The sequence below is a fragment of the Semicossyphus pulcher genome, unplaced genomic scaffold, assembly GCF_022749685.1.
Source record: "Semicossyphus pulcher isolate SPU_LCO1_2020_fin unplaced genomic scaffold, fSemPul1.0.p SCAF_11, whole genome shotgun sequence".
In the NCBI taxonomy this organism is placed as follows: Eukaryota; Metazoa; Chordata; class Actinopteri; order Labriformes; family Labridae; genus Semicossyphus; species Semicossyphus pulcher.
The window spans coordinates 25,566,698-25,593,133 of NW_027211615.1; the positions used below are offsets into that span (position 1 = coordinate 25,566,698).

General features: G+C 42.6%; 1 protein-coding gene across 3 annotated transcripts in view; it reads right to left on the reverse strand.

The window, feature by feature from the left end:
• The window catches only part of LOC138611442 (E3 ubiquitin-protein ligase TRIM9), a 63,265-nt gene extending 39,874 nt beyond the window's left edge, over window positions 1–23,391 (reverse strand). For all 3 annotated transcript variants that reach the window (XM_069684572.1, XM_069684563.1, XM_069684554.1), the window contains exons 1-2: window positions 22,788–23,391; window positions 22,533–22,706 (exon numbers count right to left, since the gene is read on the reverse strand). In XM_069684572.1, coding sequence (XP_069540673.1) covers window positions 22,533–22,706; window positions 22,788–23,381 — 768 coding nt within the window. In that variant the 5' untranslated portion in view covers window positions 23,382–23,391. The remainder of the gene's footprint in view (window positions 1–22,532; window positions 22,707–22,787) is intronic.
• Between the last annotated feature and the right edge of the window lie 3,045 nt (window positions 23,392–26,436).

Below are 26,436 nucleotides of genomic sequence, written 5' to 3' on the forward strand. Positions count from 1 at the left end.
ATGGAAACTGAGTTTTACAGAAGGGCCGTTTTCAGTGACCTAAAACGGCATTTGTGTGGACGAAAGGCCAAAACTCAGAGAAAAGGCCACGTTGTGAAGAATACCCGTGTACGTGTGGACGTTAGTTCACCAGTAATATAATGGAGCTCATGGATTTTCAGCAGTAATCACAACCGCTAAAGAGGCCAAGATTGGAGAGTCGTCAGCTGTATTGTTTGAAGTCAAATTGAATCCCTTTCAAATTGGACCTCAGTGGGTTTTGTTTTTCCTTGACTCACAAAACACTGCTATGAAATTACCCCTTTAATTATTTAATGGCTTGTTGTCTCAGTCGTTCTCTTCTTAACACAGATTAATGGGTCACGCAGCACAACTTGTTTGGCATCGCAGGCTGTTTACTTTGTTGAATAAATAACAGTTCCATCTTTAAAAAAAAAACCTTGAGCAAGAATCCATTTTCAGAGGGTTTCAAAATACCAGTTCATAAGGCAGCCCTTCATAGTTAGCCTGAGTGCACTGTCAGAACAATGTCCAGGTCTAAATTTGGCTGCAGTCACGATGTGTCAACCCACAACAAGCCCCAAAACTGTGCATAACAGAGTGGAAATGTGACAAGTGTGCCCTGCAGGAAGGGAGCAAGCGAGCCGCTGAAGACATTCGGAACAAAAGAGAAACACGGGGAAAAAAATGAGAATCACGAGGAGGGAAAGAAAGCGAGAATAACAAGAGATAACAGGAAGTAGAAGAAGCGAGGGCGAACGCACCTGCAGAGCAGAAATGTACATTCAGAAATCTAATTCCATCCCTTCTTTGTGTCTTTTGTTCTCCTCCTCTTGACCTTTTTCATCCTTTATTACTCCTCCAAACGGGAGTGTCATTTTTCTTTTACCCGCCGTCAGCACCCTTCAGCCGCGCTCCCCGAGACAAGTGCTATTATCTCATTATCTTATTATAGGAGCCATTTATTCAGCCTGTGACATTCAGAGAGAGCAGTGACATTCATGGAGGCGCAGCTTGTGTTGGTCTGCCGACGCGTTTCAGCTCGACAAATACAAAGATGCAGGCGAGGACGAGGTGGAGGGTTGGATTTAGGAGCTGCTTGCGGTGCTGAAACGGCGAACAGGAGGAGCGACTCCCTGACCCTCGACCTGTCCGTGCAGATATATTCCTTTACAAGAGACTGAGTGTATAAATGTGGAATTACTGCTGAAAGTAGCTTCAATATTTCACGTTAGATTTATTGACGATGATAAATGTCTTATGGTACGAACAGTTCAGTGAAAATGCCCGCAGACAGAACAGATAAACGATGAGATGTCACAGGTTTGGAGAAGTTGATTAATCAAATATTCAGTGAGGCGACCCCAGACTGTTTATGAGAGCTGTACTGTGTTCTGTAGTCTGGAAGCACACACTGCAAAACAACACGACAATAATATCCCTGCCAAGCATCTAGCATCTAAAAACGGATTATTGGTTTAAGCCATCTTTTAAAGGAAAACTCTAAATTCTCTGATTCCAGCTTCCCAAAAGTGAATATTTTCTGGTTTCTCTTCTCCTCTGCGTCAGTAAACTGAAGATCTATCTTGTTTGAGGACAAAGATGACATCAGTGGACGCCATCTTTGGCTTTTGGAGATACTGATCAACATTTATGACATCTTGTGGCCCTACGTTTACATGTATATATTAATGGTGCGCCAAAAAGAGGGCAAACACTTTATGGAGGAAATGTAATTATTGCATGATGTTGGGTGCAAGTTTGTGTGATGCAGGAAGTGAATCCTGGATGTTTGGTTAAGGGGTTGCAATATTGGTTAAAAAAAAGAGTAAATACTGTCTCATTATTGAAGCCACTGAAGTTTAAAAAAGAATTGTCCAATAATGGTGAAAATACACAACATACATTCACAAATCATCCGTTATCTTTACCGCATATTCTGATCAGGGTCACGGAGGGCTGGAGCCAATCCCAGCATGCCATTGGGTAAGAGGCGGGGTTACAACCCGGACTAATAGGTAGTCAATCACAGGGCTGCTTCACATATCCCTTTCCCACCGAATTTAGCTCGTTGACGCTCGTTGCCGATTGTCTCTTTTCCCATTGCCCGTGAAGTATACTCCTGTTGCTCTCTTTTCTGCGTCACCGTCTGATGTCACGAACGCGCCGGAGACAGGGTTAGTAAACAGTGAAGATGTTACAGTGGTTAGGTCTTTCTTATATCTATTACTCATTCAGTCTGTTTATCAAACTCGGTGCAACAAATTTGAAACGATGTTCGAGCGCTGCTCGGACGAAGACAGGCAGAATTTGTAGTCGGAGTACCCGGATGGAAACCCACGCATGCACGGGGAGAACATGCAAACTCCACACAGAAACGCCCGCTACATCCGAACCAGGATTCGAACCAGGAACCCTTTAGCTGCGAGGCAACAGCACTTAGCAGTTATTTCACTTCAAATCTTTCAAACTTGAAGGCGGTTTATTTTTTACCTTGTTTTCTATATTTGCGGTGCTTTTTTATTCTTAAGTATGACGGTTTGTAATTACTATGTTGTGTTTAATGTTTGCCACGTTGCGTGACGGCTCACGAAGGTCAACTCCCAACAATATTTCCTACATTACAAGTAAATGTTTGCAGAGGCTGTTTGTGATGTCGCCCTTTAAGAAGCAGTTTAATGTCTCTGCCGTTGAAAATAAAAGCCTTGAATTATAAAACACACAGAAAGGGTAATAAATGTGAAGTCAACTTGTACAGTTTGAACATTAAGAATTTAATTTCTTCCTGGTTCGGTTGTGCAGCCGTGCAGCGCTCTATTATTAGCCGTGCCATCTTTAAAGTGACCGTCCACGATGACAGGATGTTTTATTTACGCAGCTGAACTCGTGAATAATTGAATCCTAAAGACAAAAGCTTCTCAGTGTGCTTCTTCTTCTTAATGTTTCTGCAGAGTCCTGCTGTGTCAGAACCTGAAAAGGCACTTTTGGGGAAACTTTCACCAGATGTGGCGGACCGGTCGTCACTTTTATCACTAACTTTTTAATCAGAATGGGACCAAAAACCAGCCCCGTCTTTAAATGGGTCACAGTAGGAAGATAAAAGCTCCCCAGGGTGACGCTGAGGACGTGCAGAGACAGTTGATCACCGCTGGACTATAAAAAGTTGAGTTATTGGTCAGTCTTTAACCACCAGAGGAGATTTTGACGTGTAAAAAAAGAAGAATCATTTATAAACTTTGGATAAGGGACTCTTCTGATCGCATGTGCTGACAGATGATCTTTAATTTACTTTTGGAGACTTTGTTAATGCCACAGAGAAACCGTTGCAGTGAGTCACCTCGGAGAGAAGATGGGGGTGACTGTGAACTACAGCAGAACAATGGGCAGCTCGTGTGTGTTTGGCTGTCAGCCGGGGGACGGGTGATGGTGGTGTTGACCTTGTCAAAATGATACCCAGGGGACGTGGAGGAGGGGCCCCTCGATTACTCCCACACCCCCTTTTTATTCCCTCTCATTTGCATTTTAAGCCTTTTTGTGCTCCTCTGTGTCGGTTTCAGGTTCAACACGTCTGCCTCTGTGATGTTTTACAACCTGTCCATTTTCCGACACGAAATAAGTCGCCAGATCTTGTTGTTTGATCGGGTCCCACTTTTCTGAATCAATAGTGATGAGTTAGTAAGTGTGGAAGGAGCTGGAGTAAGTTGACCAGTCAAAACAAATCTCCTCCTCCTCTAATCAAACTCTGCAGCGTGGCACGCTGACAATTTCCTAATGAGGAAAGCGGCCCGGCATTAATCCACTTCTCCCAAATGAAAACCGACTTCCTCGCGCGGACACGAGTAAACATAAAGCACCTCAAATTAAACGGCACGTTTGGTTAACATGTTACTGTAGAGATCCACTGCTCATTGAGGAGAGAACATTTTACCACACAGAGAGCCGGAGTGAATCAGAGGCAGCTTGCAGGGTGAGTTCCTGATATAGTACGATGCTGCTGCCTCCACAGTCTCCACTCTGTGTGTCATGATGCACACTCACTGCTCTGTGGTGCAAGAGAATCCTTCACGCTAGATCGTCGGGCAGAAATATTGTACGTCTTCATATTTTTTAAATATATTTGCATTAAAAAGCAAGTTACAAAATGACTGACATAAAACAGCAATCAATCATTAAAAAAGGCCGTCCTATAAAAATATGTTTTAAGCAAAGATTTAAAAACCAGTAATGAGTTTGCCGGCCGAACGTCCTCGGGCAGGGAGCTCCAGAGCTTCGGGACTCTGATGGCAAACGCCTTGTCATCCCTTTATCTTCTTATCGTCCTGCTTCAGCTTCTCTCGAACTTGTTTTGAAGTGTGAGCTCCGACAACTGTAAAGCGTAAACGTTTTCGTCGCCGTTTCCAGTTCCCGCCGGATGTCGTCTTCAGCAAAAATACTGAGCGGCGCCTGCACCTCGTCGTCGGTCCATTTATCGTAGGCTTTCGCTGATTCCATCTTCAAAAGACACGGTGGTAGACAAAATCTCGAGCAGGAGCCTGCAGCTGCAGTCTTTTAAACATGGCGGGGTGAATTAAACACTTGGGTACCCGACCAATCAGAAACGATCAGCACTGCAGGCCCCGCCATGAAAATTCCAGGCCATTTGGAAAGTCCTTCCCGCAGAGCAGGGCCTTTTCAGGGGGTAAATGAATTACCCCGGAACTAAATTTAGACCCTAGTTCCTGAAAAGGGTCCTAGTTCCTGCTGTTGAAAAGCACCTGTAGGTACCGGCCTTGACCGAGGAACAGCTAATAAATGTGCTCTGGAGGATCTGAGACCACGGTTTGGAACGTAAGGTGTTAAAAGGTCTGTAACGGAAGTGGGGGCCAGACCGTGTTGTGCTTTAAGAGTTATTAAAAGAATCTTAAAATCAATCCTGCATGTAACGGGAAGCCAATGAAGGGAGGAAAGGATTGGGGTAAGCAGCAGCATCCTGCACCTGCTGGAGTCGAGCTATTGAGAACCGACTATGTACAATGTAGTATGTTATCAATTAATTGCATCATCTTGATCAAAAATCAGAGACCACTAAAAAAAAGTCATGTTTTCTTAAAGTCAGTTCTTGTTATACTTATTGACACATATGATTGCACTGTATCTGCACTCTACTACAACACACAATATGTGTTTGTGTGGTCAGCCAGCTGTGCTGCAGTATTAGTGTTTCACATCTGCTGGAGGTCAAAACCAATCTCCTCTCCCCTTCTTCCTCTTCATCCTCTCATCAACCTCTGCCGGGCAACGCGACCCTCCGCTGCTCTGCTACACGGACATTATGAGGCAAACACACCCGAGCGGACTACAACACAGCAGCTTCAGTAGTAAACAATACTCGCACAGTCAGCAGTTCAATTCTGTGCCCTTGAACGCCACATTAAGCTTCATGCTGACCCCAAACGAAGCAAGAATCTATGAGTTAGTCAATAAAAAATAATAAATCCAACATATAAAGCAAGAAAAAATACTCTTTCACGATGGGTCGGTGTTGCTCAAGTAAAGGCTAGAGGCTATATTCCCTGTTATAATGATGCAAAAGAAAAGCACTTTTATTGTGTATTTTTCATGTTTTCCTACTTTACTTTTAATCTTTCATTTTTGATATTATTACTATTTTGTGTATTGTCTAAAGAGTTGATAATGTTGTACCTGTTCCTGAAACTATAGTGTAATATAACCTGTCAAACTGAGTTACAGTAGATTTACCTATATCTGTACCTGTGTCATTGAGATGCAAAGAGGCAAGTTAGCTTCAAATATCCTGCTGTCCTGCAGCAATTCTGTCCGACTGAATCATACGTATACATTCTCCAAAAACTGAAAGGTGCTTTGAGCTACACGCTAATGCTAACATGCTCAACATAGCAGTGTTAATGCACAGGTTATACTGCATGGGGTATGACGTGGAAAGTCTTGTACACAGTGTGCTTGGGTTTCAATCTGTTAAGTCACGAGATCACTGCTGCTAGACACTGGCAACATGGACGCCAAGAGACGAGCTAGCGAGCTTATAACGCAACGCAGGAGATGTAAAGGCATTTGGCTGAGCAGAAAGATGAGGCTGCTCAAAACATCAACATTTTTTCTTAGACATGAAAAAAATTATGATTTTTTTTGCCTTCATTGATAGGACAGTAAAGAGAGACAGGAAATGTGAGGAGCAAAGAGTGGGCGATGACGTGCACCAAATGATCGGCAGACTGGGAGTCGAACCTGCGATTAGTGCATCGAGGACTGTAGCCTCTGAACACGGGGGCGCCTGCTCCACCAACTAAGCCAAACCAGCACCCATGACATAAAAGAAAAAGAAAGAATATCTCAATAGAAGTAAATAACAATATATTAACTTATATCTACGAAAAAAAAAACTTCCATGGCGTCGAACATTTCTGAAAAAATGAGCGAACACATCACGACTTTAAACTTGAGCTCTGAGATTTCTGAATATTTCAAGTTAGTAGATTCTAAAGACCACAAGTGTAGGGTTATTGATACGGACTCCTATTGTGAAAGTGGTAAACTCTACCCCCATTTGAAGACACCATGCATGTCCCATTTAGGCTTGTTACCATGCTAACATGTGCTAATCTGCACAAAACACAAAGTGCAGCCGACGTTGATGAGAACGTCATAAGCTTTGGGGGTTTTTGGTCATTACCCACTATTGTCAAATTAATTCCAATCTACCCGATAGTTTTTTAGATGTTTGACCAAAGTGTCAGTCCAATTGACGCAGCTAACGCTGACGGGCTAACGGGCTAAACGGGCTAACGGCCAAACTGTAATGCTTCGAGCTGTGCTGCTATAGCGTGACGAAAAAACCTGTTTTGCTAATGCTAACCTAGCAAACCAACATGTGGAGCAGAGGTCTTTCTCCGTGCAGAGCAGTGAACTTTGCCATGTGAAGCTTCGCAGCATCCATATGTAAACCATCAATATTTATAGCGCAAGGTTCAGTGCTCGAACGTGTCCGGAGCAGCTGTGCAAAATGGCAGCGTTAATTCACATTCTGCCGGTGCACCGTCTGCTCCATGAGTCAGCACCTTCTACATATTCATGAGCTTTTTCACTCCGGTCCTTTATGACCCATAAAATACAGTACATTACCAATACAGTACTGAAACACTTGGAGCTCAGCTTTTCGTTTCTTTATGTATCAATAAAACCAAAGTGAGTCCCCGCAGAGGCAGAAAAAAGCTACATCAAATGTCTCCTCTTCTTACTATGATGAGGCCTTTCACAGTTTGCCACCCAACCAAAGCGCAGCACACCCACATCATCTTCAGAGAAACCGATTCCTCCCCAGTCGTCTTAGATAAACCGTAACAGGGATCAGTGGATTGTGCTAGAAATGCCGGAGTGAGCTCCAGGAGGAAGGAGGAAGCATCGTTTTATCACTCTGACTTTTTCCCTCGTGGGGTTGAGCTTCTGAGCAGCGAGCGTCGGGCAACAAAAGTGCTGCAGAGCAAAGACGAACAGCCCCTCTAATCAATTATTGATCGGGGCATCTTCCATATTAATACATGCACAGGGTAGGTAGATCGCCCGCAGCATAATTGTCATAAAACAAGTGCAAATTAGGTTTATCTGTTGTGGGATACTGCACATTTCTTGTTGCTAGCATCTACGTCAATTCCCTCACTGTTACAGCAAACGTTAGAGAGGCTGACGAATGCATAAAAGCTGCCATAGGCACACATTACACTAATCTATAAGCATGTAATCTGCTGTTTAATTTATTGGGCTCCTAATGAATGAGCAGCAGTTTGTAACCAGGGTAACGATGCTCACTGTACTACTGTAGGATGTCCACGCTCTCCTCAGAGATCTGGCATCAGCGCTCATTTTGTGACCAAAAATAGATCACAAATACTCACACACTCCCCTCTCTCTTTCTCCCTCTCTTACACACACACAGCCTCTCTGCAGAGCTTGTTACAGCCAGAGGAGAGGAAGTGTAGTAGAGTGTGCATTAACCTACATGCGACGCACAAGTCCAGCAGCACAGCCTTGAGTTACTACGTGCCGTGTGTGTGTGTGTGTGTGTGTGTGTGTGTGTCATGACACTGTGAGGGAGAAATCTGTACACGCAGTCATATTATGAGCCCTGAGCTCCCATGTGCGGACAAAAATCCGGCCCCCATACGGTTGACCGTATATTTCATGGTTAATACCTGGTTTTAGGGTTAAGGTTAGAATTAAGATTAGACTCCACACATTAAATCCTCTTAAAAGTATTGAAATTGATGCAGCAGAACCAGAGAGATTTTCTTTTTTAATGCACACATCCTTCCTCCTCGGCGAAACATATATTACCCGCAATACAGCTCTGCTACTGACAGTGCAGTCGACGACTCGAGTGCGTTATGCCAGCAGCAGCTAGAGTAGCCCCGGGCTAGCCCCGGGCTGTGGTCCAATCTTAATCTGCTTAACTCAGTTCTCTCTTTTACTTTGCTTCACCATCAATTTTTTACTTGTCAAAATTGCAGTCAACCCACATTGTTAAGTGACATCACTTAAGGCAGTTTCAGAGTGTCTTTGTAGAGCAACAGATGCAGCTGCACTCCGCAAATCTGCAAGCTCATGTTTTATTTGCTCATGCAGATGTGTTTGTTGCCTCTCCCGTTCAGACGGATTTCCATCCAGCCTGATTCAGGTCGGGCCAAACATGACTGTTTAATTAATATGAGGCGGGTTTAAGCTCGGTAGATGCATTTTCATGAAGAACCAAGATGGCTGCCGCTGATTGGAAACGTTCCAGAACCGCTATCGCAAAAGTGTTAAAGGAGCTGGGCAAATGTTCTTGGCTTCAAAATCATGTGATGCCAAACATCCATGTATTATGTTAAAGAAGAAGCCATATAATTTGGGTGTTGGACTAACTAACAAACCTAGCAGCCTACCAGTATGTCACGTGGGCCCATGAATAACATCGCTTGGAAATCTTAAATTTTCGAATGGGTTCCAGGCTTGATGCTATATATAGCAAAGTTCCAGGAGCAGGACCACACCCATAAATTCAAACCTACTCGTCTCCTCCTCTATCGCTCTCTCTCTCCTCCTATCTTTAGGGCCCCGAGGGTAGTTTGTCGTACGGCGGCTCCCCAGTGAAGCTTCCCCAGAACGGTGAACGCAAGATGTTTGACCTCTCCAAGTCCAAGCATCAATCTCATCAATCTCATTAATCAAAAAAATTACTAAATCATATCCTCTCGATGGTGTGGTCCTTGCTAATGAAACCGCCATCGCATAAGTGTTAGATGAGCTGGAAGTGTTGGCTACAAAATCATGTGATGCCAAACATCCATGTGTTTGGTTGCATAAGAAGCCATATAACCTGGGTGTTGGAACGAGCTAACCAACGTAGCAGCCTCTGCCATTAGTGTATGAAAGTGTGTGTGAATGGGTGAATGTAACATGTCGTCTAAAAGCAGCTTTGAGTGGTTGCAAAGACTAGAAAAGGGCTATTTAAGTACAGTCCATATAAATTGGGTGTTGGAACGAGCTAACCAACGTAGCAGCCTACCACTATGTCACATGGGCCAATGGATAACACCACTTGGTAACCCTAAATCATCTAACTGGTTCCGGACTGAGCCATATTTGGGATTTGGTGTGCGACAAGCTTCCTAAGAAGTTAGCCTTAAATGCTAGCTTATAGCTTACACAGGCAGAGCGCTGAAGGTGTGCCTTCATTAGCTGATTAGCTTTCTTGCCCTGCTTATCTACCAGCTGAAGCAATAACATCCAATCATGTCCATCAGGCAGTGGCAGCTGGCCAATAGAGGGCGCTAGGGCGCCGCCCTCCCTAGTAGAGAGTGCGTTTTGTTTTTATTTATTTTATCTTAAAAAACTAATATTAACAAAATTACTTACTTAAATATGTATTATACATATATGTTTATATACAAAAAAATATATACATTAATTAATGTTCATTGGAAATGTGGGAAACAAGCGTTAGGCTACTCGTCTCTGCTTTAGGGACGCTGGAAAAAGCGCCCATAATCAGGGACTGTTGCAGGGGCAAGATACGTGCATATCAACGTGAATTTGACCAATCAGCGTCATAGAAAATAATCCCCGAAGGGCGATTTCGGTTAGTCTCGGTGGTTGAAGTCTGATCAGTCTATGAGTGATAGAAATGACAATGATGGATGCGGACACCGCAAACAACTCTGTACGCTCTCTTCTTCAAAATCTGTTCGAGAGGAGAAGTTGAAGTGAAAAATTACGGATTAAAGAAACTGGACCGGATCAGCCAGATATTAAAATCAACCAACAAGCAAGTGAAAAAGGTAAAACCGACACCAGAAGGGCAAAATTCTTGTATAAATAAGATAACACAGACATGTTCCCCTTACCCATTTCTTTGTATATAGGTTATATATATGTATATATATGTGTGTGTGTGTGTGCCTAATATATGTGTGTGCAGTATTCTGTTATCTGTTTTTTTTTCTTTTGGAATTAATAATGACACTTTTTCACAAAGCACTGGTATCCTGTAGTTTGTGTCAAATCGTAGTGGGATGCTAAAAACTGAGTATGGCACAGCACAGCCCCACCTAGAATATTTTTCACCAGCTGCCACTGCCATCAGGTCATTAAAACCAAGTTTTTGCCAATTCAACAAAAACATGATGTTCATGAGGGAATTATGTCTCGGAAAATCTTTACTGCTGCTGGATTTTATGTCTCTGTCAATTTCTCCGCCAAATCGATAAACATACGTATAAATGCTCCCAGATAAAACAGCATCTTTTCGACCAAACCTCACACTATAATTATATGCAATAAATGTTGAAGTCCTTGCCAGAGTCTCTGAGGCCTGAAGTGAGTTTATGTATCACATTTTAATTTAATTTTTATGCATTAATAGAAGCAGAAGTCCTAAATAAAAACGGCACCTGAAACCCTGCTATGTTAAAATGTCAACATGTTCTACATTAATTACCACGCTGAAATGCCAATCATTAATCGTACAGAACAGAATTAAAGCTGGGTCACGTTAGAATAAGATTCTTTATATTATGACACTAAATTCCCAAATTGGGAGTAAAAATAGTTTATGTCAAAGGTATTCAAGAATTCCTGGGAATCCATCAACAGAACGTCCTCATAACTCCTGTACTGCATATCAGCGTGTGTGCGTGTGTGTGTGCGTGTGTTGCTGGGCCTGAGGTAATAGGCGAGTGAGGCTGACCTGACATGATCGGCGAGCTGCCATCTGGAATGAGGTTACCGAGGCACGGCCGGTCGGCACACTTCAGCGCTGGAGCTGAATTAGCTCCGTAACAGCGTCTCCGAGAGATGAAAGCACCTACTTTTTTTTTTTTGTGATAAAATTGCTGTAATTTCTTGTAACACAGCCTGAGGTGTTAAATTCAATTTCAAAGAACGTATTAGATGTTGGAAAGAAGACACTATGTGCAGTGTTTCTCCATCTTTACTCCAACAGGTCCACGCTTTTTAGCTTAAAATGAACATGCAGTTTCTGTTAGAAATACGAGCCTGTATTCTGAGTGAGATTTAAAGCCGCTTCTCTGTTGTTAAACCACAACCTCCTACTGTGTCCCTAAAAAGGAAAAAATAGCATGAGCAGATTTACAAAACTCCCACTACACAAAAATACTACACTTCTCCCCAGTGCTTAAGTGCTTACAGGCTCGATCCGGTGAAGATCTGGCGCATATTCAATACTACAGTCAGAGCTGCTGTAGTAGTCGATCCACATGAAAGCTTCATGAACCGCATCACAGATTACAAGCACGCAGGCAGCTCGGATAGTAACAGGCGTGTCAAATTGTTTTGTCAGAGCCCCGGCGGACGAGGAAACAACAAAGACAAAGTGTTGACTGTCAATATTAAATGACGTAACACGAGAGGAAGCAACGTTTCTGCAGAGGGGGAAACAATCAGATCTCTGCGTGTATTCAGGAGGACATGAGAAGTGATTCATGTCCGGAGATTATCGTGACTCATGTAGATGTCGAAGGGAACGAGGAAGTACAGCGTTATCCTCGATTTTAAGTCAGGGAATCCTCTCTGTGTTTCCAGCTTAACAATATCTGGTACAAACCGGCCTTACTGCCACCCAGGATGTGTGAACAGCAATCATGTAACTGTACCGGAATAGATCTACATCATCTGCAGTCTAAGGACAAACGCCCACTGACCATCTGGTTCTCTCTTTCTTACTACCACACACTCGGTGATGCGTCATTGAACATTAAAGCAAAGTTTGATTAAGGTCTCTAGTGCTCATTTCTTATCTTTATCGGCCATTTGTCTTGAACAATAACAAGCTGCCGTTTACTTAAGATCTTATTGCCCCATTAATATGAACTGATTTGAGAGCACATCAGCTGAGATGAAATTATATTCCGTATTAGTTTAATAAGGCAAAATAGACATTTGAGAGGCAACCGTTTCAGGTGTACTCAGCCCGTTAGATGGATGTTGTAAGGCGTCCTTTGAAGCATAGATATCAGATAGAAGGACTCTACCGTAGTCAGCTGAGAAGGCCGTTATCCTCTAAAATTAAGGTGCAAGACTCATAAAGAAGACCCATGTCGACCGTACACAGGAGCCCCTATTGGTCATAGTACTTTCAATTTGAGCAAAGCCAATGACTGTATACAGACGGACAAAGCGTCTTCATCTCCTCTCGTACAAAAGTGAAGCCAAAAGATGTCCCACCCCTTCCTCTACCATAAACACACATTTAAAGTGATAACCTCGAAGATCTCAGTTTCGTTGTCTTCGGCGGCACCTACGGCGATAAACAGTAATTGCGGGAGCACACTTCCCAGATATCCAGACAGTGCTGCATGTGTGACGTCCACGGTTGGCTCCGGTTGTAACTCTTGATTTTCCTCGCTGAAGGTCGCTTTCCTTTTCAGACTGTTTGCTTCATCTGAGTTTGTTTTTTTTTCTTTGGATTTTCACTTATTTTTGAAGTTGTATCTGTAGTCATCCATCTTTTCTTTGTTTGTTCAGCCATAGTAGATTACTGTTTACTCGCAACACTTGCAGAGAGCGGAAAAGCAGCCGCTTAGCTCCGCCTACCCTCTCTGGGGCGTCACAGACACCCAGTCTGTAATACTGCAAATGCAAAGGCTTTCATCAGTGGGCCAAAGGCTCAATCACCGTTGTGTTACCTTAATCAGTAACAGACATTTATTTAAATGAAAATCTTCAAGATTATCACTTTATCCACTTTGATGTTACCATTTATCATTGTTATCTTGAAGCGCAGTAATGTTCCACCTTGATAATCATCCTATTGGTTGGTGCAGTTGGCTCCATCTAAAAGCATCCTAATGGCAGTGATATCCACTGATGAAGCCATTTAACGGTCTGACATATAAGGTGGTTGCCTGAGCTGAGAAAACATCCTGAGAATCAACTGAGACCAGCAGCTGACGACTGTATGAGCAATGGTTTATATGTAGTCAACTCGGCATTTCTCTTGAATGTCATCAACAACTACTTCAATCAAGGCATTGATTGGTGGTTGGTAGTTGTGTCCACAACAAATTGTTTTCCCATTTTTCCAAATCCAAAGCAAAATCCACGAGTTGAATCTACCAGAAAAGGTTCATGTTTAGGTAAGATACGTCATCGTTTGGTTACAGATTAATCCAAAACCATTGGGGTTCAATGACGCCTTTAACCCACACAGATTTTATTCTGAGCCTTTCCATGTTCCAATTCCTAAAAGGGAAATTTGTTGACTGGAATAAACCCGCGAGTGGAGATGTTACCCTGTTTTACAGGCTGACGCTGAGTGACACTAATCAAGATAATCCCCAAACATGAAGGATGAATTATCCAAAACATTGACAATCACTGACAAAATTGTGAATCTGACACGCACAGGAAATGAAACACGATTTTCGGTGTGTGACAAGAGGGGAAAACCGACTTAAGGCCAGCGGAGGAAATATAATGAGAGCTTGTGTTTTGGAAATGCGAGAAGCGACTACAGCGGCAGCAGCAGCTTTGTTCCAGCGTCTGAAGCGGAGACAACAGTTGACTGTAAAGGTGTAGAAACTTGAGGACAATACCGAGCAGAACAACAACCTAGCAGAAGGAGAAACATGACAGACTTCCTGAGAGCACATCAAAATACCCAGGGAGCAATTACACTCAGGTGCTGTGCACAGATCCCACATCATTCCTCACACAGTAATGGTCTCATCTTTGAGGTAGCACACAGAAATCTTAAAAAGGCCACCTGGGCAAAGAAAGCTAACACCATGGGGATAAAGATATTTTTCGATGGAGGTTTTTATCTGCCAACACGCAGAAAGACACAAGCCCACACTCGGCAGAAAAAGCAATTACAGGAGAGGATGGTATGTTGAATCACACACTGTTTAATCAGCCAACATGAAGGTGTTGGGACCCGAGAGACGCATGGATTTGTCACAGATCTTTATGACACATTTAGTCACTGACGCACATAACGGGTGACAAAGTCTCCGAAATTATGCTAGTTAGTTTTGCTAATGGAAATTTAATTGTTGGTAATTAAACCTGAAGGTTTTTGTAACACACACAATTCAGACGTTAGTAGCCGCCTAGCCGGGGTGGCAACAATTTGGCTAATTTAAGGAAAGACTGAGGTTTTGTTAAACGTTTACGGTTCTGTCCGCCAAGTTTCAACCTTATCATCCGAGTTAGGTGTGGAAAACAGCTGCAGTTGTGGCAGATGCTCTCTGTGTCTCTGGGTCGTAGCTTGATGCAGCTGCAATATCTGTTTTTTTACCTGCACCAGTGAAGGTCTGGAAAAACTACAATCTATTTCAGATTGTATTATAGCCTCTGCCTTGGCGTGCATTGCAAACTAGCTACGATGCTACGCCACAAACATTGAATACACGAGTTAAGGTTGAGGATGAGGATTTATCTCGCAGTGTTTCAGCTGACTCAAATATTCATACAATATGCTGCAAAATGAGGCCAAGCCCGAGGCTGCGGCTGCTCGCAAACAATGCATCCTGGTACATGTAGGCACTGCTGGCACAGCTCCGGGAGCCGGAGATGGCACACACTACGAATTCAATTCCAGTTTACTACATCACACACCGACAACAATGATTAGAAATCTGCATAAAATGTGGCAAAATAAAATGCACTGCGTCTTGTGCTACAAATTGCATTGACATTTTCAATTCTTTACCGAGATCCTTCACTAATCTAACCCCAGTGCGTCGAGTGCAAAAACAATACCATAAAACAGATTTCATCATGTCCTCATGCCCTCAGCGGATACTGTATTGCAGCAGGGAAGAAAAAACAAGAACATTTTACTTAAACATTCTGCATGAGCGTTTTGAAAGTTGGCACACACGTTCTTTAAAGACCCCCTCCAGTGAAAATCCAGTGTTTAACCTTGTAAACATCTCCATGTGGTGTTCTTCATGTGCTACAAGACATATCAGGGACAACATGAGCAGTCATCTCCATGGCTGGGCCTGTCTGCTTTTAAACTGCAGTGTACCAAGGACAGGCTGAACAACACGTGTTCAGATTGGCAGGTTTGTGACGTCACAAACCTAAGGAGCCAATCCGGTTAATGGGCGGGGTGACGCTATGCATATCATTATGTGCAACCACCGTGCGAGCCAGCTGTAACAGCCATCGTTATTTCTGCAAACGTTACTACTACTAATCACTACATTTCAAGCGAGCTAAGTTTCAACAAGTTGCCACTTAACGATGGCAGAGACGGGTTTTGTTTTCGCGACGGAGGGGGCAGGAGGAAATTTGCATAGTGGGCGGGGACTGTGCAGATTCAGGAACTTTTAATGAGGGAGAAGGAGGAGACGCCTCGGGATTTTTACAAGGTAATTAAACATATCAAACAATTTATTATTTCAAGCAGAGCATTTAATATGTTTTAAAACGTGACTGGAGCTGCTCTTTAAAAGCCTCGTGTTGATTTTAAACGTAATTTAGACAGTATCACAATTCTCCCAAAACACGTTTGCTGCCTCCAATTATGCAAACAATATTCCTAGACCGAGTTGTGGGGAGCGAGACACTTTAACCCAAAGCTTTATACAAATTAACACTTAAAAAACAGAGATAGCAGGTCAATCTGCATCTCATTACACTTCCACCAGCATCCCACTCTGCAAGATTATCAGTAACTGTCTTTGCATGAGCTGTAGCTTCGGGGCTAATCTGACTGAGTGAAAAATGAAGCTTAGAAGGAACTCAAATTGCCTTTTTTAATGGTAATGGCACAAAATATTAATTTTCAGCTTCAGTTAACAAACAATATTCTTTCTGCCAGCCTTAAAAGTTAATTTATAACATAAATATGTTAAAAGGCCACTCTGCCCCCTTTTAAAACGATCTTAAGATGACTTTGCAAACACTGAAACACTGACAGCAGGAGAACCTGCAACTCTGCACTTGTGGGTTTTTAATTTTTAACGCAGACCGGTGGCAGAGCTAGTTGCTCTTGAGTGGTCAGAGCGAGGTCGCACATACACACACACACTTAGCGGCACGTGTGGACGCACGGATGTGTGTATGTGTAAGTGCTTTAAATAGACCGTGTGTTTTCTGCTCCACTGATCAGAGGAAACTGGATCAGTGTGTCTTCCTCTGCATTCCCTCGGCGAAGGTTCATCCGCTTCACTAAAGCATATTTAGGCCTTCAGAATGTGCGTGTGTGTGTGTGTTAGAGTGTGTAGCAGAGGGAAAGTCACCCTCGGGCTGCATAACGATGTACTGAGTGTTTGATTTACAACAAATTAAATGGCGATCCAAATGTCCTCTCTGGATATCTCTCTCTCTGCAGTGCTGAATTCTCAAATAAGGAATTTGTAAGGCATAAAACACACACAAACACGCACTCATATGCCGGGAAATACGCTAATAATGTATATTCATACACAGGTCAACTATAAATGTATATGCAAAAGCATGAAGAAGGGGGAAGGGCACGCATGCAGCTGCTCCATGTTCACTCCCAAAAGAATTTGAGTTATGAGACATAATGTTATTCACAGTCTACATCCCCAGGTTACACACACACACACGCTGACACACAAACCATCTTTTGCTGAATCATGCACCATTCATCACTCTGATTTGGAATTACAGCATCATGTATATTAATGCAGCTGCAGCCCAAAGTCAAATGCATGAATATGTAGATGCACAGGTCAGAATTTACGTGCATTGGCAGCCAAATTACCATCAAAACAAACGCTGAGCGAACACGTGACAGTCCGTGAATTGTTTGCTTTAACTCATGACGTTGTGTATCTTGTTTTGTTCAGGAGTCATTTGCAGTGTAATTTAAATATAAGATAAAATGTTTAAAGATCTGTTGGAACAACTGGTGGATGACGTCTGAAAATATCCGAGCGATTTCATCCAGATAAATGTGATGTAGGATAACTGCACAGAATCAAAGAAAGAGAGAAAAGGTCAACGAGCTCTCTCTTAGTTAAGATCTGGTCTTCATAAATCAATTTCATTTTATTTTGTTGTTTTTTGCCTACAATTAATAAGATGACCATCTATCTGTTAGTGCTAGTGTTCAACTAGCAGCATTGATGCTTCTGAGCACTTCTGCATTTCACAACAAATTTCAAAGCATGGAAGTTAAGCGCTCTGATTTCTTGTATTTGGACTTTAGCATTATCTACAAATATCAATAGAAAATAGAAAAAGCAATATTATCCGATGTAATGAGGTGTGTCTCATTTGTCCAGGTGAGTGTCATTTGGAAGCTATTGAAAAAAAACCTTACATTTGACATCCAAAAATTAAAATAAAATATTAGCAGCAATTAAATCCAATGTAATGAGGTGTGTCTCATTTGTCCAAGTGAGTGAGCCTTTATATCTGGCATTGATTTTAGGACACTGGGTCACATGACATGGAAGCTATTGAAAAAAAACTGTTTCTATAAATAGATGAAAAAAAGTGTATTAAAAGTGCCTCTTATACACCAAATCTTACGGTAGTTATTTGGTGTAAATGCAACTTAAAAGGTCTGAAATGAGTCGACAGGAGAGTTTTAAGTTGAGATAAACTACTTAACTAAGTTCATCTTACTTGATTGATAAGTTCAAAATACTCATTTTAAGTTTAATACACTAAATGGAATGTGTATTGTTTACTTCATTTATTTAAGTTACCTTAACAATAAATAAAAGAGTTGGTTTCCTCAAATGGTTTGAGTTGATCAAACTTATCAGGTTTTACAGTGTACTTGGAAATGTTAAGTTCTCACATCTTTAAAACGCATGTTCATTCTAAACACATAATCGTGTCACATGACTTGACACAGTTAAGATCTTACTTTACTTTTCCCAGGTAATTGGTTTCCTCATTTTTATTTAAGTAAACTTAAATTTACAATTTAAATTCACTCTCTCTCATGTGATATTGCTTAAGTATCATTCTGGCATGTATGTTGGTGTAACTGGCAATTGCAGGAAAGAAATGTGAAAACACGTTTCATCAAATGTGAGAGTGTTACGACTAAATGTATTTTTCCAGCTGTAAAATCCAAGCGGCAGCCTCTGGGGCCAAAAGCACCAAAACTGCAGTTCCTCATGCGGCCACTTGAGGCTGACTCCAAAAGCGAGCTAATCCCCATAGAGACCCATGTTAGAATGTTCAACTTCACTGCAGCAATAAATATGTTCACAGCCCAGTTCAAAAAACAGTTTTGGTATCTGTGGCTCAGTTTGCAATTCTTGACAACTGTAAGGCAGATTAAGTTTTATATAACTCATCTGTTTAATCACATAAAGGCTTAAAGTTAAGCTTAAAGCTTATTCGATTATTGACCTCCACCATCTCGTCTAAATGTGGGTCCAAAACAAAGGGGTAACAACCAAAATGCAAATCTTGGTACTTCAAAACTGTAGTCCACAATCCAGTCAGAGTCTCATCTGCATATTTTGAATGTCTCTTTTCAACATGTGGAACTGTAGGTCATGACTTCTTAAGTGCTCACCGTAGTTGTTGTCCCATTGCGTCTAGTAAGCAAAAATTAGTCAATTAGTCGTCAACTGTAGTTCAAGAAAGCTTTTACAAAATTTGTTATGAGTAAATAGGAAGAAGACAAACAGAAAGAGAGAATGATAGCAAGATGCAGCTATATCTACGACAACAGATTAAACAAGAGAGGAAGAGAGTGCTCCCCTCCAAAATAAAATCCAGCTCTGCAGTGCCGACCTCACTGAGTGACACTTCAGGAACTCAACAACCGTTTCAGGGATGCACGTGATGCCGAGTGAGGAAGACAGCCAGTCAATCGATCTCCCTCAACGTGAAGGACACCATATTAACTAAGTGGCGGCCATCTCTTATTCATACGCTGCTCATTACTTATCAACGCCCTCTCACTCCTGTACTCTGATGGGATTTTCACGGTCCATTTATGGGACAGAAAAGATGGAGGAAGGGCTGAAAGATAAGGGGGGAGGAGAGGGTGTAAATAAGACACAGATGAGGAAAGGAGGGGTGAATGATGAGGGAAGCTGAAAATGGATAAATGATGAATGGAGAGAAGCTTCCAGTCAACCGAAAAACAAGAGAGAGATTAAGGAAAATGACCCACTTAGCAGGACACAGACTAAAATGCTTTTTAATTTACACTTCTGAAGAGTGGGTGTGATGATCGTGATGAAGACGACCTTATGAAATGCTGTATTAAAAACAGGAAGTGGTCTGATTAAAGGATGTGCATCATGAAGCACTGGTCCTGCAGCCTCTTAAATACTAGTATTAGTCGTATTAATTTTCCTTTAAACCCTTTTAATTCCTTCCCCTGGGGCCTTTTTTTAAACATAATCCCATGATTAATATGGTAATGACCATTTTTAACTGTTAAAATGCATCACATACTACCTATAGTGTAATCAAACGTGGGTTTCTTCATAATACACTGAATTGAATGTTTCGTATAAATGCACGTTATAGAAATTAGGAGCCTCAGCTCCATGTTTAAAATTCAGGACGCGCTGAAACCTGAGGGAAGTGAACTTGAGTTGACCCCAACCCTGGAGCCCACTTTTAAATTAATGAAAGAGTCGTGAAAAAATGAATTAAATCATAAATCACTTTAATCATCCTTTAATGATGCAGGCGGGTGATTTTTTTTGGCAGGCAGAGGAAGAGTCGAGGAGGGATGAGGTTTTTTACGGTGTCATTATCTGGTTTTAGCTACATTTTTATCCATTGTACATCGAATGATTGATTGTTTTTTACTTTGCTCTAGATTAAAAATGTAAGCCACATCCAGAGGGATGCATTTACATTTTCAAACACTACAAAGCCGACTGTTTGCCATCATATTTTCTTTTACAACACATTCGAAAAGCCTTGTTGGAGAAATCAGAATAAATGCAAACTTCTTATCCAAGCTTTGAGGCAAAGTTTGCAAACTTAGACACGCTGCTCACACTAGAGACTGTTTCACACCAGAATATTCCAAGGGTTTGTTCAATAAATGCTTTTAAATCATCACTTTCCATTCCTCCCAAATCTCACAGCTCAGTCAGTTCAGTTTTTAATCTGCCAACCTCAACAGCCAGAGGGAGAGTCCCAGACTCTTTGCTTCTTTATAAGATAGATTTAGAGCACATGACTCACTTTTTGTTTGATATAAGAAGTACTGAGATCTTATACTTCAGTAAACATATCAATGCCAAATGAAGTCCTGCATCCAAACCTTCATATGTCGAAGTGTAGACATATGAGCACCAAAATATACTTAAAAGTTGATGTTTTAGAATCAAAACGTTATTGGGAATCTCCAAAAAGGACTACATATTCAAGGGCTTGTTTCCGTCAGCATCTCAACACCAATGGATACGCTAACGTGACGTTAGCCAGCCAGGAACGACTACATCAAGATGAAGGACACTTTGGGAGGGCTGTGTTTGCTGGGTGTCGTGGATTTTATTATAAAATTGGACTTCGTAAGGAGGCGTATGAAGTTATACTGCGCTGTCAGCCAATTGTGCAATGTTCTGCTAGAAAACCTTGGCTCCTGCCATTCATGTGGATGTTACTTTAACAGGTACCACCTACCTAAACATTGTTGCAGACCAAGAACACCCCTTCATGGAAACAAGTATTCCCTAATGGCCTCTTTCACCAGTATAAAGCGCCCTGCCACACTGCTGAAACGGTTCATTAATGGTTTGAGGAACACCAAGAACGAGTTCAAGGTGTTGACTCGGCCTCCAAATTGGCCAGATCTCAATCCACACGAGCATCTGTGGGATGTGCTGGACAAACAAGTCTGATCCATGGAGGCCCCACCTCGCAGCTTACAGGACTTACAGTATCTGCTGCTAACATCCTGGTGCCAGATACCTCAGCAGAGGTCTAGGGCTGTGGGGGCTGTGGGGGCTGTGGTCAGGGCAGCAAAAGGGGGACCGACACAATATTAGGCATCGGTGATCGGTGTAAATGTTGAATAAAAGCTTATGATACTTCTTCCTGTCCTCATCCTGCCTGAGCAACTACACCACCCTCATCTTCCTCTGCTACAGTCACACTTCACACCTCACACACACGCACAAGCATACCCACACACACACCAAATATGGTTGAGCACTTCCTGTGCATGACACGAAAATAAGAGACAATCAATTAGCAATCAAACAGATGTGGGCCAGGAAAAAAAAAAAGTTTTAATAAAGCAACAAAAGGCAGTGTGACCTATAAGAGATGACTAATGCGTGCACACACACCAGGGTTTTACGCCTACAGTAATTATTTCATTATGTGTGAATCCTGATGAATCAGTCAGGCTTCTCTAATGTACGGTTTGGCCCACATACAGTAAACGCAACACTCGCAGATAAATTGTTTTTCTGTGAGTAGCGCAGCCTCCTTTCCATTTACAGCAGAAGCACTGCAAGCATTAGGAAAATAATAAGCAGCACAATTATTACTACAGAGAATGCATATATGATGAGGAAGGATTTAAAGCATGCAGGGGGATAACTAACACACTCTACGTCTCTATAATAACACAACAGTGTGAAATTAAGATATATGAGAGCTGGTGAGGGCACATCAGGCAATAAGAGTGTGTGGGTGGTTTTTTTCTGCTTATAAAAACACACAAATACCTGAATGGATTGAGGCCTTTTGGGGCTTTATGTGTCCCTGATGCACCTGTGTGTTTGCGTGTGTGCATGAGTGAGTGTGTGTGAGATACATCTAATGTTATTTTCTTAATATTGTGCAAGTATTTAAATAATTTGTACTTTGATACGTGTATTTTCTAAGTCTAATACTGTTGTTGTTTTTCATGCATTTGACAATTATTGATCACATTGTGCTGTGTGTGCTGTGAGACAGAGAGAGAGAGACACTAATAGTGTGTGTAAACCATACATCTAACTGGAATTCAATTATAATGGTATCAATACAAGTATGGCTATAAAATGTGTGTGACTGTGTGTATAAATGTGTTTGAGCTTGTGGTCGCCCACCTTGTGCTGTTTCCACATCATGGCCAGCGTTTTGACGTCGTGTTTGGCGTGTTTTCCCTCCTCGAGACACTTCATACACACCGGAATCCTGCAGCTGTAGCAGTACATGCTGAAGTTTTCCGCTTCATGGTCCAGGCAAGTCGCCGGTTTCCGCGCGGTGGCGGGGGGCTGCAGCTGACCGCCGCTGCCTCCCCCACCACCGCTGCTGCTGCCGCTACCGCCGCTTCCTCCTCCGCTTGCCGCGCCTCCTCCTGCCGCTTGTTTCCTTGGCGGCACCAGGCGGTGCTTGGCGAGCGGACCGCGGGACGGGTGGCACCGCTGCTGGCAGGCGTTACAGTAGTAGACGTCGCACTGCTCGCACATCACCGCCGCGTCCACCGGATTGCGGTCGCAGAGTTGACACTTTATCGCCGTAGAAGAAGCGGAGGCGGAGGCGGCGCGGTTCTGCTGGTACCGCGCAACGATGGCCTCCAGAAGCCGGTTCCGAGGGAAACCCCGGAGCCCCCGCTCATCCAGGGAGACGCTCCGGTGGCACAGCGGGCAGGTGAGGGAGCAGTGACGGTGGGCGATGGACGGAGGAAACACCCGCACCCCGTTTGGAGACTTGAGCTGGCACGGCGTATAGGAGCCGTATCCGCTGTCCGTCTCGCTGTACAGACTCATCTTGTCCATGTCCAGGTAGTCGTAGTCAGAGCTGCCAGAGGCTCGGCTCTGCACCGGGGTCTCTCCCTCCGGGGTCTGGACGGTGATGTTCCGGGCGCAGGCGAGGCAGACATTGTGGGAGCAGGGCAGCAGGATGGGGTCCTTGAAGAGAGAACCGCAAACCGGGCATTTTAACTCTTCCTCCATCGCTCCCGTCTTTTCCGTGGACCAGGAGAGGAGAAGCAGCTTCACTGAAAACACTCCAGCACCGACTGACACGGACAGCTCCCTGATCGGCTCTGCGCAGGCGCGAAGAGGGGCGGGGATTGCTGGGTTTGATTGATGGGCTCTGGAGCACACAAATGTCTTGACCAGAAACCAAAATAAATCTTTCTACTTTAAAGCTCCTGTGAGGATTTTTTTTCACTGGTTATAAAACAGACTGAAATTAATTATGATGTCTCTATATGAGCTACAAAAGCAAACAGACCACCAGTGACAAGATAGATTATTTCTATAGTTATTTTTAATGCCTGAAACCGCTGGTGGGGGGTAGGTGTCAGACTAATCGTCATTGGGACGCTATGCTGCCTTTGTTTACATTTTACAGGGCAAACATTTAAAGTGAGTGATGCATATGACTGTTAAAGAAAGCAGGATGAGATTTTTTGTTAAAAATCACCACTTAAAAGTACAGGACAAAATCAGCTTTAAAATAGTTTGAAAATTTTAAAAATTTTTAGTATTTAATCTAACTGCCAAATTATATCAGGTGTGTGACTTCAAATTACATGCTTGTTACATAATGCACAACAAGATTATTTGAGTTTAGAACTGACATGCACAATAATAAATGTTAACACAAGCTACTAAACTACACAAGAACCTCAAACAACTGAAATCCAAATCATAATCACAACAAAAAACTTCCAAAAGCAACTCCTGCTAGCTAACAGTGCCCGCTAGCTGTAGCTGTTAGCCCAAGGCACATAGCAAGGGACAGTATTAGCTTACTTCCAGCTACGATGCTAACTTACGGGTTTAATGCAGCTCGTTTAGACAGTCATATTCTTCACCTTCTTTCCTCCTTATTGTCCTCATTATCCTCCATGTGGTTTCACAATGTCCCCCACCATGTTAGCATTAGCATCCTCATTGCTGGAATTAGCGGTCGTCTGTGATCATCGCCACATCCGCTCTCCCTCATTTCTTAACGATAACAGAAGTAAAGTAGTGAAAATCAGCTGATTTGCTTGAACTTCTTGTATATAAAGATTATTATTCAATAATGTAATAGAGTTAAATTGTCTCTAAAATGTATAAATGAGTAAGAATCAGGGCATTTGCACTTTGATGCAATAATCAATCCAATCATTGCATCGCCTTTAGCCTTTAAAATCGTTAACTACTGTGTGGCTAAGACTTTTATCCTAGCATAGTACAGGGAACAGAGTTACAGGGCTATGATTGTCGATCATTATGTCAGCAGTAATGGTGATGATAATGATGATCATTTGTTGTGACTGCCTGATGCTCTGCATTTGTTCTGCCTGTCAGTCTGAGACAGATGATCCAGGAGGCAGAAACAGCACATATATCATCGAAAGATGAGACAAATACTCTGCGTACTTTGACTAATGAAGATGTTAATACCATAACAGGGATGACAGATGCTTAAAAAGGGAGGAGATTTGTCACCGGTTTGATCCCGCTACCTGTGTGCTGTGTGACATTGGCCCCCGGCGTTAGCTAAACATTTAATTGACCAGACAGCAGCCGTGACTGAAGCCCCTCAGGGTGCAGCCTTAATCCCACCCACTGGGACAGCTTACCATTTATTAGCCCTGTTAGCATCCCATTGCCTAGTTACACATCTGTTCTGTGTGAAGATGAATATGAACATAAAAACACCCATTTTAATGCAAGGATAAATTCTTTCATCTCAAATTTCTTTCATTACCTAACTTCACCTCAACAGAATCTAAGGTTCTTTGAAAAAGCGAGAAGTTTCCTCGTGTTTCAGTCATTCGAGGATATGCACTGATGAAAATTTAAAGGCAGGGCTGTTCATCACTGTAAGACAGCTCGGTGCGATCGCTAGAGATGAAAGCTCCGGTTAAATCATCACTTTGACAGTAAAGCAGAAATGCTTTTTTCAAAGTGCAGCAATCTTTGAAGATGCTCCTGAAGAGAATCCAAACGCCCAACAGAACCGTCCCCTGAAAAATTCAGTCACAGAAGAGTTGTTACGGGTTATTTTTGGGCGGCGTTTCTGAAAGTAATCTGGTTATATTTCCTGCATTTCTACATTTTGTTGTTGCATGTCAAAAAGAGAGTGAATATGATCATAAACATCAAGTTAAAGAGGCCACACAGATTAAATTGAATTAAAGTCAGCTGCTAGAACCGATGATATTTCTTTTATATTTAAAGGAAAATTAAACAATCTTTGTGGAAACTCTGCTGGAAGAGGCACTCAGATCATTTACGTAAGCAAGTGAGCAAAAGCAAACTCCATACACACTGACAGATGTGGCTCAGGAGACAGAGCGGGTCGTCCACTGATCATAAATCAGTGTTTCGAACCGTGGCTCCTCCTACAAATTGACCTGCTTTTGAGCAAGATACTGAACCACAAATAGCCCCTGAGGGTCTTGCTACTGGTGTGTGACTGTGTGTGATTGGCTTGTAGTGTTGAGCAGCTAGTCTGAAGACAAAACATGTATCTTTATAATAAAGCAGCAGAAAATGAAAATATATAAAAAATACCCTTGGGCACAATATTTGTTTTAATGTTCTTTTGAGCTGGATGCAGTTCATTGATTCAAACATAGAAAATGGATGTACGAAGGCTCACGAGATGGTGACGCAGGCAAGGGTCCAAAGCAGGAAGCCGTTTGTCACTGGCAAAGATCCGAAAGGAGCAGGCAGGAAAGTCCAATAACAGGTCAAAGGTCAAACGTGCAGGTCAGGCAATGATATACAGATACAGAGGTTAATGAGCTGAGACAAGAAGCACAAGTTGATCTAATTTAACAGGTTACTCTGTAGAACAAAGGAAGGCCTGTACGAAAGGTGGGCAGGGAAGTTCAGCTAACTGCAGAGCAAATGAGGGAAGTGAGAAGTTGTCTGAGACAGTCATGTGATGGGGAAAGGAGGGATGTTCTGAGGATATCTGATGGATAAGCGGAGAATACTAGTAAAGGTTTTGGGAAAACAACATTGTGGCCGGAGAGGAAGGACAGGGAGACAGACTGACCTG